The 16,999-nt window shown below is 43.8% G+C and overlaps 1 protein-coding gene across 2 annotated transcripts in view; it reads left to right on the top strand.

The window, feature by feature from the left end:
* Window positions 1-16,999, top strand: part of Ptprt (protein tyrosine phosphatase receptor type T) — a 1,043,151-nt gene that overhangs the window by 438,026 nt on the left and 588,126 nt on the right. For both annotated transcript variants that reach the window (XM_026383218.2, XM_026383217.2), the window contains exon 7: window positions 10,462-10,755. In XM_026383218.2, the coding sequence (XP_026239003.1) occupies window positions 10,462-10,755 (294 nt within the window). The remainder of the gene's footprint in view (window positions 1-10,461; window positions 10,756-16,999) is intronic.

The raw sequence follows: 16,999 nt of genomic DNA, 5'->3' as shown, positions 1-16,999 counted from the left end.
GTGTGATGTGAGGAATAAATGAGTTCATATAAGTAAATCTTGATATAGCACTAGGCATGAAGCACTGGGAGAATAAGTTACCTGGCCTCATCATTGTGCTGGTGTATAGACGGTTGGAACTCAGAGATCCAGACTGGAGAAGGCTCGAGTTCCTTCTACCCAATTCCCATAGCAGGGCTGCTGGGCAAATGGGACAGAGAAAGTGAGGAATGCCTGTGTGATGACCTTTACTGCTCTGGGACAAGCTGCTTCTGCTGTGTGGCCTCTTATTTCATAGCTTTACAATCCTGGTTCTCCTCTCTGGAGAAGAAGGACTCTTGATTCAAGCTTTCTGTGAACTCCTGATTAGCAGGCAAGGGAAAAAAGGCTCTTCTAGAGTGATTACTCTGCTCTTAATTTGGGGAAGTGGCCCAGCAAAGCGTAATCTTGAAAATGATGAGGTGCTAGGGGAGAAAGAACAGCCTAGGGCTGTGCAGATAGGGTGTTGCAAGTCGTAAAATCTCATCTAGTGCTAAGTCATTATGGAGTTATGCATTTCTAAATGACTTCCTGGGTTATGACGTGACTGAAGCTGAGCTTGGTGTTAATCAGCTTTCTGTGTCTGTGACCGAAACACCTCACAAGAACAACTTAGAGGAGAAAATGTTTATTTTGGGTTCATGGTTTCAGAGGTTCAGTCCATGGAGGCTGGTTCCATCACCGGGGGCCCCAAATGAGGCAGAGCATCATGGTGGGAGGGGGTGGTAGAGGAAAGCTGCTTAGCTCATTGCAGCAAATTATCAGTCCATCAAATGGATTAATCCACTGAATGGTCGCATCTTAATCTAATCATTTCACATCTGAACAATCCTGCGTTAACACAGGAGCTTTGGAGGGACACAAATAATTTCTTAAATTTATTTTCTTGCAGAAATACTGGTCGGGATACCCCCCTGATGGATCCACTTTATCATGACATAGGAAGGGGAAAGTATTTGATGGAATCTTTTTGTCTCTCTATGGAGAGCACAAAGTGGAGATGCCACCTAAGTTCCTACTGACTGCTGAATTGCCCACCGGTGGCTGGTGGGAGTGTGATGATAATAGTAACCAACACAGTGTACTTGTTATGTGCTGGGACTATTCTAGGAGTATCAAATATAATCATTAGTTAATCTTCAGTGGCATCCCCCATAAGAGAAGTGTTATTGTTATCCCCATTTTTCAGTTGGGGCATCTGAGACACAGAAATGTTAAGTCACATACCTTTCATAGTATGTTAAGTTGGATTTTTCAATAATCCTGAGACAAAGATTTGAAAGTAGTTTATCTGGAAGTTAAAGGGACTGTTGGTAGAATGGAGCAGAAGTGAGGCATAGGAGGAAGGCCCCTCAAAGGTGCATTAATGAGTTGTAGCCCTGGGGATACCAATGTTTAATTCAACCAGGATCATTTAAAAGACTGAGTGAAACCATCCCATTATCCTACCAATGTCCAAGGAAACTGGGATGCTTACCCACTTAAATTTCATATTTCAGTGGGTAAATGTTGTTCCTGGGAATGGTAACACCTTGGCACATCAGTCTGTCTTGCAATCATAATCCTATGGCAGTAGAGAGTCACCTAGCAGGGAGAGATGTCAGTGCTAGAGGTGAGCAGTCACCTGTGCATGGAGGTGCTAACCAAGAAGTCTGCAAGAGGTCTTTGGGGTAGATCAAGGGAATGTGGGCTGAGTGCTACCAACATCTAGTACATAGGGCTAAAAGTAGAAGAGCTGGGATTCAAACTCATTCAATGCTGATGCTAGAATTCCATCTTAAGATAGACTCAAATATGATGAGGATAGTAAAATAGTGAAAACCACATTGTAGAAAGAAATTGCTTAGGATCCTAAGAACTAACAATATTTGTGCCAGAAAATAGAATAGTAAGGGTCCATGGCTCCTGTTCTCAAGGACCATCATGTTGGGGAGATGCATATAGACAACTCATTCAAGGGCCTGGGGACACTGGAAAAAATGCCCTTGGTCCATGCCCTTGAACATCTCACATTCTGGGGAGACCCATCAGGTAGCCTACATACAGTGTGCAAGTTCTGGGATGAACATGTACCCAGGAAGCGCCAATGAGAAGCCTCTCTATGGCAGGGCAGGCTGTCAGTCTCTGTGTACCTCTCTCCTGTCGCCATGAGTACTGGCAGCTAAAGGATTCTTGTTCCCTCTTGTACTGTGTTGAATAATGTTCCCTTAAAACTCATGTTTTTTCCTAAAACCCTGGAATGTGGTCTTATTTGAAAATAGCATCTTTATGGAGATAATTCAAATTAAAATGAGGCCAAATAGAGTAGAGTGGGCCCTGATCCAAAATGCCTGGAGTCCTTATAGGAAGAGGGAAATTTGTGCACAGAGCACAGATGGGGGAGAACACCATGAAGACGGGGGTGGGGAGGGGAGTGATGCTGGCAATGCCAACAAAGATCCAGGACTGCCGAACACCAGAGGCTCGAGGAGGCGATGGAGGATTGTTTCCTAGAGCCTGCTGAGCAAACAGGGTCCTGCCGACACCTTGATTTCAGATGTACAACCCCTGGAACTATGACACCATAAATCACTGTTGTTTGAGCCACCCAGTTGTGGTCCTTTGTTACAGAACTCCTAAAATCATCCACTCTGAATCCCCGTCCTTAGCCTTGTGACAGCTGCCTGTCTGGGGACGGAGGCTGATACCTCTGTTCCCCAGAGCAGCTGATAGCCAATTATGGACACACAGTTCTGGTCCCCTTCCCTCAATGAGGGACTACATCTGTGGTGTGGTTTGTGTCCAGAGTTCCCGTGGGATTAGGTGGAACTTAGTCTGCTATCAAACACACTCTCCTGCCTCCTTCTGAAAAGTCTCCCATCAGTCACTTGTACAGAATCCTCGTCCCAGGCTCTGCTTGTTGGGACCTTCTGCCAACACACCACAGAACACAGAGAACACAATCTCAGAGGGGAGAATATCCAGGGCGTCATCCCAGAGGAGAGTTAGACCTTTAAGGACAAGAAAAAGTCAGGTGGCTGGAGAAAAGGAAGAGTGATCGGCAGAAGAACAGCACAAGCAGAGACATCTGCCACTTTCATGTCACTTGTGTGTGCAGTTGGGAGGGGGAATAGAAGTAGTGGACAGTGAACCAGGGCCGGTGAGAGAGGTCTCCTCTTGGAGGCCAGGTATGTGCTCTCTCACTTTTAAAGAGTCTTCACCTGTTGTGTGGACAAGTGTGCTCCTTCTCCCTGCAGGTCTTCAAGTTAAGTCACAGGCACGTGCTGGGGAATTAAGCAGATATATACAATGATGTCCTGTGTACCTCCCATGTCTATGGTGACCGCTGCCGGCTTAACAAGCAGCTAGGTAGTTCCAGATCTGGCTTCTCCTTCTCTTCCACTTCTGTGGCCTCAGACAAGGTGCTTAATCTCCCCCAACCACAGGAATCCTATTAGCAGGAGCTGGTATAGTGGAGTGAATACAAGCACTGCCTTGGAATCTGCAAGATTGAGAGCTGACCCCTTCTCTTACTAGCCTGGTAAATGTGATCAATTCACCTCCTGAAGCCTTAGGTTTGCTTTTTCTGTTTTGCTTCATATATAAAATGGGATTGATCATAGCACCCGCTTGAATGCATTTGGAAGGTACATCTAAAGTCCTCAGCACAGTGCCTGGCACACAGCTAATCCTCAGGGAGCATTCTTACTCTGTGTCTTCACAGTCCAGGGAGCTGGAACTCCATGGGTTCACTGCACATGAGACACTGTACTACTGAGGAAGGAGTGCAGCCTCTGAGAAGACCCGGGATTCAGTGTTGTTTCTGATTACTGCTGGTGTGAGAGTGGATGGGCTGGTTACCTGTATCTGCTCTCACACATCAAGCATCAGCCTTGATATCCGCTTCCATAAAATGGAAGTGCTATTATTTGCTTCATGGGTCACTGTAGGGAAACGGAAGAGGAAGCAGGTAAAGCACTCTAAATAGGATCACAGGACTCTTTGAAAGTCAACTCTAAACACAGATGGATTTCCTCAAGCAGTGGCCAGAAGTAGCCAGGACCTCTCCTTGCTACTGAGCTATTGGTGGGGAATTGGCTGGACAAATGGAACAGATGATTCCTGGCACTTGATTCCTGCTACCTAGTTCCTGGGGAGATGGAAGAGGAGATTGGCTGTGAAGAACCATTTGGCGGGTCATACTCACAAATAAAATCTTAAGATCTAAGACATTTATTTAAAATACTTATCTTTATAATTTGATAGCCAATCAAGGCTTATTGGAGGGTGTTTTTAGAAAAAACAATAAAGAAAAGGAAAAAGGAAAGAAATCTGCCATTTCCTTACAACCTTAAGAAAAACCATCAACATGTCGGTAGGTTAATATCTAGATGTTTTAATGGGTTTAGGAGGTGAGCTTTTATTTTCTTGAATTTAGTTGAAGTCAAGACTTCTAGGCCTAGGGAGGGTGTCTGAGGAGGACATCTTTCTGGAGGAATCTGTGGTGTCCATTTTCAGGATGATCACCAAAGCCATGGTTGACCCTTCAGAGTGAATGAAGCAGCTCGATCTTAAGTGTTAGCTAAATGCCATCTGGAAGAAGGGTGCGGAGCTCCGTCTTCTCACAATGTGGGCTGTGTCCAGCTCAATCTGGCATGAGGTGGCTCTCTTCTTCCAGGATCTTAGGAAGAAGGGTCTTTCATTAGCTAACCCTCCCATAGGACCCATCCTTGAGTACCCCAGATCCTCATCCCAGAGGTGATGGCATGATCCATCCCCAGGTGCCCTGGGGTGTACCTTCAACTCATTTTTCTCTAATGAAGGGTAAGTAGACAGCACTTTTCTGCATTTTATTTATTTATTTTAGAATCTGAGTGTCTTTCTATGGACTTTATAAACATGCCACAACTTGTCTGGCCATAACATTGTTGGCACATGAAACACTCCTGTAAAACCTGAGTATGTGCCATACCATTGTCCAGATAATAATGGTTGGGAGTGAAGACCCCTAGCAGGTTACCCTGGTCCCAATCCTTGCTCTTTGGATGACTGATTGTTTGACATTGGTTGAGTTATTTAATGTATATCCCTTTCTTCGTTTTAGAAATGTGTAAATTACAAAAGTATCTCCCTACCCAGTTCGGGAGAAAATTCAGTCAGTCACTATTTGAAAGTGCTAAGAGCAGGGACAGGTGCCTAAGAATGTGCGGTACATGGTAGCTGCCACTGATGTCATTCTTACTTATTATCATCACCATCTTCTTCGTCACATACAAGTGTTTCATATTGGAATGATCAAGGCAAGGAACTCATTTTTTAGTCTTTTTATTTTATTTTGATGGGCAGATGTATTTTTTAGATGCTTGTGGGAATTTTTAGTGAGTCTTGTGTTTAAAAAATGTCACTAGTCCATGGTAAGCTTGAGTCTTATCATTGATCTCATCTGGAACCCACTATGTTCTTCATAGTCTGCTAACTTGGGTCTTCATTTCAGAAAAGTTTTCTATAATTATGTCTTTGATTACTGTTCAGTGCTTCTTGTCTGATGTCTTTCCCCCTAAATACTGGCAATGCTTAGCCTTGGGGTCCATTCTTCCATTCTTTGTAATGTTCTCCTTCTTATTATTATTCAGTTTATTTGTTGCTTCTCCTATACCTCTTGTTTTTAGGAAAGATAATTAAATAATTTTCTACCCAGTTAAATAAGATATCAAATTTTTTGACCATTGGCTGTGTATCAGGCAAGGACATAAAAACTTGTTCCTGTGGGCACCTATGGTGGATTGGATGCTGTCTGTTTTTAGTCTAGGGAACCTCCCAGTCATGATAGAGCCAATGTGGGCCAATTACAGAGTTTAGAGGTGCTTACAACATGAATCATAAACCAATCTTATCTTTTATTCTCAAGGTAAAAACATTGAGAAGTACAAAGATTGGGTGGCTTCTATCTCTATGGACCACCAGGGTTACATATCTGGTAAGGCCAGGACTCTGGGCCTGCTGAGTTTCCATTCATCTTTGGATCTCCAGCCATTTTTAAATGAAGCAGCACTACTTACAAACCCATAGACTATCTAATCGGAGTGGTGCTTTGGAACACCTTTGTGCCTAGACCTATGGTCTATGCAACTAAGAAGTTATGCAGCAGATTTGGAAAACAACCAGTATGGTTCAGTTAAAGGTGCAAGGAAAGCTGGTCCATGTGTGATAAGTAGCATTTGCAAGAGAATGGAAGGGAACATGGCGGACATGTGTGTCTGTTATGTGCCCATGTTGGCAGGTGGATCGGGGCAGGGTGTTCCTGAAGACTTCTGTGACTCAGGAAGTTGAAGTGCAATTAAGGAGGCAGCCAGGTGATGGGAAGGGGCATTGGGAAGTGTTGGAGACCCAGTCATCCTCACCTGAACCGTGTCAAGACCCACTTCACATCTTAGAAACATACAGTTTTTTTCAAATGTTTGATTTCTGACTGGAGCAGACAACACACACACACACACACACACACACACACACACACACACCCCACACACAGCTCGATCATGGGCTATTTGAAGCACTTTTGCTCTCTGTGGGAATTTCTGGGAGTCAAACTGTTACAAGTGCTCACAGCAGGGAAAAGAAAGACAGAATTGGTCTGGAGATTGCTGCCTGAGGATGAGGCTGAATCACATTAGGAGGTCACCTCGCCATCTACACGTGGAAGGAGAGCTCTGGCAGCTCATGGACAGCTGCCGCCCAGGTCCTGTGGTCCGCTCTTGAGGTCCTAGTCCTCACCGTGCTTTGATGTCTGACTAGAAGGAACAGAGGCCATCTCTCAACTCAGGTTGCAGCTTCCTAGAAGCAAATCTGCCTCTCTCTTGATTTTTTTTTTCCAAATTTTGTGAGCAGAGATGCTATCAGGTGTCAAAGAGTGACTCCAGTCTTTGCACAAGTTGACTGGGCAGGGGTCAGGGAAAGAGAGGGCTTGGTTGTGTCTTGTGTGAAAAGACTCACAGATGGGAACTGTCATGTGCCTGCCCAACCTGTTTTTAGGAAACTATCAGGGCTTCAAGATCTGAGTGAGGGTGCCAATAGAATTACTTGATTAGAAGTTAATGGTACAAGGTTGGAGGTTCATTTCTACCAAATTTTCTGAGGCTCAGTTCTGACTAATATTTAGTGGTACTCTTCTCAGCCTCTGGGTCACAGATATTTCCTTCTGTTCTTGGCATAGACCCAGCAGGGGTTATGCATGGGTTTCAGAGGGTTCATGGATTCCTGAAATGATGTACAGAACTCCAGGTAATGTGCTGCTGTGAATTTTCCTGGGAAGAGAGTTTGGAATTTCCCATGAGATTTTCAGGACCTATTACCAAAAAGTAAAAACTACTGGTTTAGACTTTCCTTAAAGACTCTTCTGGTTAATTACACAAACATCTCAAGTACAAGAGGGGGCGGGGAGGGGCAGCCCTCTGGTCTTGAGCTCTGCTGCCCTCCTCTCACTCTTCTAGCTTAACCCAGCTCTGCCTGGGTCTCTGTCTCCTTCCCAATGACTCTAGTGGTCTCGGGATCACTCTCGTCCTCTTGATTGGATTTATGGCCATGTAACATTCACTGCATTATCTTGTATGAGGAGGATCCATACAAATAAACATGATTTTCTATGATTTTCTATGAATTTTCAAGATCATGCTGCTTAATAATATATATGTTCTGTGTCTTACTCCTGCTTCTGTCTCTATGGACCACCAGTCCATGTGTGTGGCTAAGAATGCCAACTGTACACCAACCCACCACTGAAAGGAAAAGAACAAAACAAAGCAATAATCTGATGACTTCTTGGTGCCAGAAACAGAGATGTGATAATGAACATACAAAATCTATCCTGGAGGGGACAGAGGGGGAGAGAACCACGGTGATTAGTCTCCATGACCAATCTACATGTTGAACTTGTGAACCTGCAAGTCATTTGAGATGGGACATTTATACACTCATGGAGATGTTTGTTGTTATACTTGACTTACCATTAGAAACACGTGAGAAGAGACAACATCTGGAAGGATAAATACCTTATTATTTTTCTGATGATCAGAAATGGAAAACACGATATCTGAAGTTGAAGAACAGAAATCCATGGTGAACAGTCAATGGAAGAGGGCTTAATGTAACCACTTGCTGGGCCCCCCAAAGCATTAAAGTCTGCTGCTCTTAATTCTGTTGAGGGCCAGTGTGTGAATTATTATATTAAGGAATTAGGCAGAGTCATCACAGAGCTACAGAATATCACCCTGGGGGCCTCGTTGGAGACTGATGGAAACTCTAGAGACTTGATATTGGTGATCAAAGGGTCTATATATTTAAAATGCACAAAGGATGAGCCTAGAAATTATCTGCCTGCCAACTTAACCTCTCTACCTGGAACAAATTATCCAAAAATCGATTTGCAAACACCTTTGAGATAACAAGGTCTTGAGGAATAACCTCCCATGGCTTTGTAAAGAAAAGCATCTAGCTTGACTAATCTGCGTAATTTCCTTCTCTGACCAAAAGGCAGGCTACAATAGAGGCAATCTGAAGTGGTCCCTTAAGATTTGCTTCAAGTCACACTGAGAAAATATTGTCCATCCCCTGTTTCACAGAAAATTATTCTGTTTCCGAAGAGTCTTCTCTGCTAGGTAATTAATTAGAAGAGAAATGCTGAGTGAGGCTCTATCCCAAAGCACACACCCCAGTTCCAAACTAGAACTCATACTTACCTTCACCCATATGAGTAGCCCAGAGCCTTTCTGGGACTGACATGTTCTTGAATACATCTGCATTGCCCTCCATCCCTAAGTACCTCCTCAACCCCACCTTTTTATTTTACTGTAGGAATCACTGGCTCATTCATGTTCCTTGATAGATAACCCCATTCCTGGCCTTTGGTCCTACGAAAATATCAGACAACAAGGACTGCCATCATTTGCACAAAGATGTTCATTACAACATCATTTATAACAGCAAAACTTCAGAATGGCTCACATGTCCAACAATGGGAACATCATTAGTGTGATAACCTGATGGATCATTCTGTAGCTACTAAAGACAGTGAGAGCAAAGTCCATGTAACATATAAACCAAGTCCTCAGGATGTTATAAATGAAGGAAGAGAAACAACTCTGCATTGGATCTCTGAGTTATTATAGCCACATTAAAATTATAAGTATATGAATAAAAATTGGAATGAACATAGAGAAATTAAAATGCCTGCTATATTGGCTGGTGGGGAAGAGGGCTATTTCTTCTTTCATTTTCTTTATTATTGTTCACTGCTTTTTGTTAAGAATAACAATCACCCAGTTTGCTGTTAAATGGGGATATCAAGAGCCAAACAGCCTTCCAAGGGGAGAGCCCATCTGGGAAGGCATGCAGAGGTTGGTTTCTTCCTGTCTTATCTGTTTCTTGACCTTGGTTAGATGACCTGTTTGCTTGGGTTTCCCAGATTTTCACCCATCAAAATAGAGACAATTAACATTGCCTAAAAAGTAAATGAAATAATAGGTGTGAAATTTCCTGGTCTCTAAAAATTTCAAAAGAACTAGGTACAGTGCCCATGCCTATAATCTCAGGTACTGGGGAGGCTGAGGCAGGAGGATCCCAAGTTTGAGGCCAGCCTGGGCAACACAACAAGACCCTGTCTCAAAATGAAATATTTAAAAAATGGGCTGGGGATGTAACTCCGTGGAAAATGCCCTTGGTTTCAATGCCCACTATCCACTCCACACACACACACTTATGTGCACACACGAATAAGCACATAAGAAGTACTTCCTTTCTGCAGCTCTGCCAATAGGGCACCATAAATACCGTTGAAATTCTGGCATGTTTAGCTGACAATATGGAACTTAATGGAAGGGAGGTAGCAATGCAGAGCAGGTAACTCAGCAGGACTTTTCCTGTGACCTTGGATTCCTACTGGGTCCACTATGGCCAAGGGCTCTTTCTCTGCTGGATGGAACCTGCCAGAGTGTAGAAGCAGCTGAATTCCTGTTAGGCCACCATCCTTATTCTACCTAGGCTCATATCACCCTCCAGGGAGGACAATCTATGTGTTTGGATGTAAAAATGCTTATAAACTACAGATACCCTCAAATTTTGTGCCAAACCTCACTTTATAGTAAAGGCAATTTCACTTGAGGATAGGAAGCAGAGGATTCCTCCTGGTGCCCTTGCTGTATGCAGGAGAAACCATGTCCCACACTGTCCTTTTCTTTTTTCTTTTTTCTTTCAATGAAGGAGACATGGTAGGTGTTGACTATAGATTCTGAATGAATGTCGACTCAGCTTATACTGACAGAAACCTAAAAACTAAAGCAGGAGGTGAATGGGTCCCAAAGGGTCAGAGGACTGTTTTCCACGGCTGTGCCTGGCCTCTGTCCCTCCCCGTGACTTGCTCATCTGTAAACCCCAGGGGCTGAAAGTCCTGTGTTGGTGCTTGTCTTGCAGAGCCTCCCACCCCCATCGCCCCTCCAGAGCTGCTGGCTGTGGGGGCCACCTACCTGTGGATCAAGCCCAATGCCAACTCCATCATCGGGGACGGCCCTATCATCCTGAAGGAGGTGGAGTACCGCACGACCACGGGCACCTGGGCCGAGACCCACATAGTCGACTCTCCCAACTACAAGCTGTGGCACCTGGACCCCGACGTGGAGTACGAGATCCGGGTGCTGCTCACACGGCCCGGCGAGGGTGGCACAGGACCGCCGGGGCCTCCCCTCACCACCAGGACCAAATGTGCCGGTAAGCACCACCTCCTCCTTCTTGGATCCACTGTGGGCCGCTGGGCCGTCGGGTTCCTGGTCCTCCTCTGGCCCAGGTGACTTGGGTGTGAGTGTGCTTACGCTGCGGAGAAAGAGAGTCAAGGTCTGGGTCTGGCCTCAGAGGGCCTCTGGCTCTGGACTTCGATTCGAACCAAGAACCTCATGACTCGCTGTGTCATGGAGAACTCCTGGTTCTGGCCGTGATTCTGACGGGGCACTGACTCTGCTGGTGCGGCTCTGCGAACCCCTGATATCATTTGCAGTTTGAGGCTTTCTGGTGCTAATCATGCCTCTCAGGGCTCCCAGCCCTGCTTCTCTGAAGGTTCTTGGCTCTGACTCTCTGAGGGCTTCTGGTTCTTACTGTGTCCCTTGAAGGCCTCATTTAGACTCTATCCCTGTGGCCTTCTGATTCTGGTTGCATTGTCTAGCATGTGTCTGATTTCAACTTTGTCCTTAAAGACCCCTGGCTGGGCCTGTGACCCTGGGATTTGGTCATTTCACTGTTGGCTTGTAGTTTGAGTTTTGTCTCTGAGGAGCTCCTGGTTCTGATGGTGTCTCAAAGTTGATTCTGGAGCTGCCGGAGTCCCTAAGAGTTTTCTGATTCTGGATCCTCTGAGGCTCCTGGCTCCTAGCGAAGTCTAGGTTGGGGCTGTTTTCCTAAGGCCCGTCTGGATGCTACTCTATCTCCTTGGGCTTCTGGAGCTGTTTCACTCAAGTTTCTGGATGTTGCTAAAGAATCTTGTACCCGGGGCTATATGTGGGAGGGTCCTTTGGATTCAGGGGATTCAGTTGTATTTGTGAGGCCTCCTGGCTTTGATGGTATTTTTAATAAGGCACTTTTGACTGGGACTGCATTCCTAAGATGTTCTTGGCTTTGAATGCAACTCAAGAAATTAGAAGAAGTCGGTGTAGTTGTTTTGTTTTTCTTTCAAATCATATTATTATCTATTTTTTTTCAATCCAAGTAACCATTCATACATGAAGGAATCAAGGCTCAGTATCTTAAAACTTTTTGTCCAGTGTCATAGAGTTGGCCAATGTCATAGTCAGGATTTGCACTCAGGTTTTCTGACTCTAACCCTCTTGATCTCTGGTTGCATCAAGATGAATAGAGAGGTAGATGACGTGGGCATGGTGCACAGAGCAGGGTGCTGCACTGTGGGGAGGGGCTGTTCAGAGAAGAAGGCAGCATTGACTTCCAAGGGAAAGGGGGTCACTGATGGAATTCTGGGGTGTGGGTAATGAAGGGTCCATCAGAAGAGAGACATGGAACAAAAAGCAAAGTATTTCAGTTCTGCTATAAGGTGACACGTTATAGCAGTGCTAAAAATCACTGTTCTGTGCCCCATACTACGATGAATACCATATAACTATGAGAAAAAAAATAATGGGATTAGGAGCACCTCATACTTCATCAGTGCCACAAAAAGAGAGGAAGCTATTAAAAATGGCGGCACAAGTTTACACGTGTCGAATGGCTAAGAAGTGCATGAGTACCATAATAAATATGGTAGATGACCTTGAGAACTTCAGATGTTCGCTTGTGGGGGTGCAAGTCAGAGGGCTGCAGCCTGTGAGATACTGTGAAGTGCTAGCAGGATGGCCCTCTGAGGCTGGTGGAAGGGTATACACCAGATACTGACCGTTGTGGCTCACAGCACACCTGGTGAACTCATGGAGCAGGTTTAGGAGTGTGTGTGTGTACGTTTGTTTTGTGCATCTCATTTTGTCTGGATGCAGTTTTGTACTTCACTGATGTTTTTTGCATATAAAATTATCCACAAGAAAACTTATAATTTGCATTAAGTTTAAACAGCTCCCTGATAGAGCAGGTGTTTTAGAACAAATTTGAGTTTTCAACTGTTTTGGAAATAAATTTGAATGTTCTAGCAGAATTAACTGGAACCATCCCTAAATATCTCAGAAGTATATCTTGTAGCATGTAAGCCAAGGGAAGTGAGTATTTCCATCTCTTGGAAATATTGCTTTGAAAGATATTGAAGCACTATGATGTACAGAGATGCCATTTTTTAAATTATTTTCAAAACTGGCCTTTGGTAAAATTCCTCATTGAAACCTGATTATGAAACTCACTACTTTAAAAGGACATAAGGGTGTGTTATTAAACCAGATAATACCTTATCTCAGTTTTGCAATGCAATCGTCATCCATAAAAATAATTGATTTGATTCTACTGATGAGACTACTCTCTTTCCATGGGGTAAATGTAAGAGTTGTCAGGGGTTTTGATCTTTATAAATGATATTCAAAGTACTTTATCAGCCCCCATGGACTTATTTGCTGATGATCATATAATACATTTGGAAATTCAATTGCAAGATGATCATCTCAATAAAAATGTACAATCTATTGCAAGCAGTTGCCACAACTGTATAATGGATTTTACATGTTGAAAACACAATGATCTGACTATCACTATAAAAATTATGACTTGGAATGCTATTTTTGATATTATATTTCAAGAAATGCTGGTGTTTAAGTAAGTTACAGCTAAAATCTTGAATAACCCACATTCTACAAAGTGTGTCATCAAGAAAATAATATCATTTCTCTCATTGCCTCTGATGGTAGAATGTTCTTCGCTTCGTAATTAATTTTTAAGAGAATGCCGGGATTGCTATCTATCCATTTGTGGATGCTCTTTGTTGGCATTGGTAGTCTGAGTTTTCTCTCCTTCCCCTATTCTATTATTAATCACACTGAAAATGTACTCATTATTTTGCAAAACCAGAAAATGAGCGAGTGTGTGGAATGTAGGAGGTATCATTTCTGCCCAGAGGAATTTACAGGCTGGGTTAAGATTCCAACCAAACAGCAAAAGAGGTAAAACATAAACCTGAAGTTGTGTGTTGAAATAGCACACTTCATGGAAGAAGACAGGGTCAGCATCAAATAGCAGTGCTCTCAGAATAATGCAGAGCAGTGTGGTTCTCAAAGTGTGGTCCCTGGACTAGCATCATCAGTGTTACCAGAAATTAAATGTTTGTCTTCCCCAAAAATTGATATATGTGGAAACCGAATCCTGAGTGTGCTGGTCAGGACGTGGAGGATTTGGAAGGTGATGATGTCACAAGTCTCCTAACAGAGACTCCAGAGAGCTCCTTTGCTCCTTTGCTGTGTAAGGACACAGCAAGGAGATGGGTCTGCGAACCAGGAACTGGGCCTTGACCAGATACCTGATTTGGTGACACCTTGATATTTGTACTTTCCAGTCTCTAGGGCTATAAGAAAATAAATTCTGTTGTTTATAAGCTACCTACTTTATGATATTTTGCTATAGCCACTCAAATGAATTAAGACAAATATCACCCAGAGAATTATTATAAATGAAAATACTCTAAACTAGTTTCTTGACCCAATGAATCAGAAATGCTGGGGTGTGGCCTGGGAGTCTGTGCTTTGAGGAGCCCCCTGACTGATGCGGATGCACAGCCAAATGGAAGAATCGCTGATATGCAGTGACCCCTGACCTGACCCCTCTATAAATGCCCTTTATGTAATGTGATCCTTAAGGCGGCTCTGAGAGGTAGATGTCGGGGGATTTATATTCAGAGTTATGAGATCAAGGTCACAGTTCATGTAACTTCTTAGAGGTAAGTCTTTTGGAACTCTCACCCTGTGGTTTATTTATTTATTTTTTATTTATATATGACAGCGGAATGCATTACAATTCTTATTACACATAGACAGCACAATTTTTCACATCTCTGGCTGTATACAAAGTATATTCACACCAATTCGTGTCTTCACACCTGTACTTTGGATGATAATGACCATCACGTTCCACCATCATTTATCACTCCATGCCCCCTCCCTTCCCCTCCAACCCCTCTGCCCTATCTAGAGTTCCTCTGTTCCACCCATGCTCCCTCTCCCTCTCCCACTATGAATCAGCTTCCTTATATCAGAGAAAACATTTGGAATTTGTTTTTTGGTGGATTGGCCAACTTCACTTAGCATGATTTTCTCTAACTCCAATTGGCTAATCCTGTGGTTTGATGGAGTTTTTGGCCGTGGGGACCTCCTCTCCTCCCAAGTGTCTTCTTGAAGGTGGAATTGGGTAGTCACCGTGGAGACCAGCTAGAATGAATGGCTGCCTCAGTTCTTTTCATCAAACACTTACTGAGTCCATTCCGTGTGCTGAACTCTGTTCTAGTCCTGGGTGGCAGAGGCTGGCTTAGTAAGGACCTGCTAGGAGCCGGCAGAGGCTCGGCAGCAGGAAGTCAAGTGCATCTCAGTTCATCCAGGCAGGTAGGCATGTGTTCTGGTTCTACCAGGACGACGGAGTCACTGACAAGGTACCCCCTCAGGGCACTAGGAGCAGAGTCAACTCCTTGAGCAAGGGGATTGTCAAGGGTTTGGCTTCAGAGCATCCCAGACCAAAAGGTTGGAGTTTGGAGCAAGACTCCTAGCCGGTTACACTGGAACCTAGACAGACCCTCATGTGGGAATCCAGGAATGTGACGATGGGGAAAGGGAGTCTGAAGTGACATGCCAGGCTTCTGGTTCAGATGACTGAGAGGTGAGTGGCAGAACCATTTCCTGAGATGGAAAACACAAAAGATGGGCAGAGGAGTAGTCTGAGCTGTAATACGTTGTGCTGGAGGTGAAGGTGAGTATCAGGTAAGGGGGACCCACAGAGGGACTAGGTGACTGCCTCCTCTTCCATGAGAACCTCCTGATTTCACCTGGACTTTAGGATCAGAGCTACATCTTCATACTAATGAAAGTGATTTAATTCCCAGTCTTTATGCCATTCCCTTGAAATACCTCATTCATTTTTATGGTGGTGTTCATCATTTGGTTCCTTGTTCTCATTCTAATCATTCATCATCTTTTCTGGAAATGCAGGCCTTGGGGCAAAGGCAATCATGTGTATCCAAGTGCTTTGAAAAGCTCAAAATGCTCTTTAGATGCCTCTAATGAAACAAATCATTATTTCTTGCTGTTGTTGTTATGGAAGTTATGATTATGAATTGTTATATGAAAACAAGGAGTCCAGTTCTCAGGACTGATTGGCACCTCAAAAGGAGACCCAATTCTTTTGTTATTCTTCCCTATCTGATGGGAAGTCCCATTTCAGGACATGATACTCATATTATAATCTGGACTCTCAGAGGTGTTCTCCTCTAGAACATTGGATGGTTCCCCCTAGCACATCCTCACAGCAGACATCCAGGGGATGATAGGAATTGGGTCCAGGAGAGCTGAGGGGTGTCCATCTCTGCCTCTGATCGTACGTTCCCAATCTCTGAGGCAGCCCATTCTGCTCATGGATTGTGTTATTGTATTCTCTATCCTTTGTCAATGTGGTTATGAATTTTGGGATGAGGTCATACATGGACACTATCCTTTCGGTTCAAAAGAAGAAGGACAGCAGGCAGGCTGCTAGAACTAACCATCTGGAGTTCACAGAAGAACCAAGGGCAGTGACCTTGAAAATGGTTGCCAAGGTCAGAAACTGGGGAAAGCGAGTGAGATGATGAAATATATAAACACTGTGATTCAACTTGGCCTTCTATCTCTTCTGTTAAGTATCACTTTTAGTAGTCTGGACACCTGTGTACTGATTTCTTAAAATTATCATCTGACATCAGACAGAGATAACTTCCTCATTGTTGCCCCAGATCTGCCTCTATGCAGCACCCATGTATAGGTTCTGATTTTGCTTTCTGGAAATACTCCTTCTCGTTAAAAAAAAAAAAAAAAAAAAAAAAAAAAAAAAAAAAAAAGATCTTCAGCAACCTAAAGTGTCTCTCTTCTGACCTGAAAACCTCTTTGCTTTCTCCCCCAAAGCCCTTCTTGATCTAGTCCCCAGGGAGCTCTCTTCACATCATTGTAGGATCACAAATCAGCAACACCACAAACCAAGTGATTGTACATCTCTCATGTGATTGCTTACTCCTGGGAATCAAAGACAGGTTGAGAGCCCACTTCATTGTCATCTTGAAGAACGCCAATTCTCCAAGTGAAAGTGTCTTTGTGCAGCCAGAGATGCCACATCCATTGCTGATTCAGGGGACTCTATTCCCTTCACCTGAGGGTTGATTGCATGTTATATTTTATTTACATATTTATGGATTTCTACTTGAAGTGATATGTGTCTAGCTCTCTCTTTTCTCCAGAGGGATAAAAAGAAGGAATTCAAATTGCTGAGCTCAATGAAGTGAGAGTCATCATTAAAATTTAGTGAAAAGGATATG

Source organism: Urocitellus parryii, chromosome 6, assembly GCF_045843805.1.
Source record: "Urocitellus parryii isolate mUroPar1 chromosome 6, mUroPar1.hap1, whole genome shotgun sequence".
NCBI lineage: Eukaryota > Metazoa > Chordata > Mammalia > Rodentia > Sciuridae > Urocitellus > Urocitellus parryii.
The sequence above is the reverse complement of the archived record's forward strand: the minus strand, read 5'-3'. Positions and strand labels throughout refer to the sequence as shown.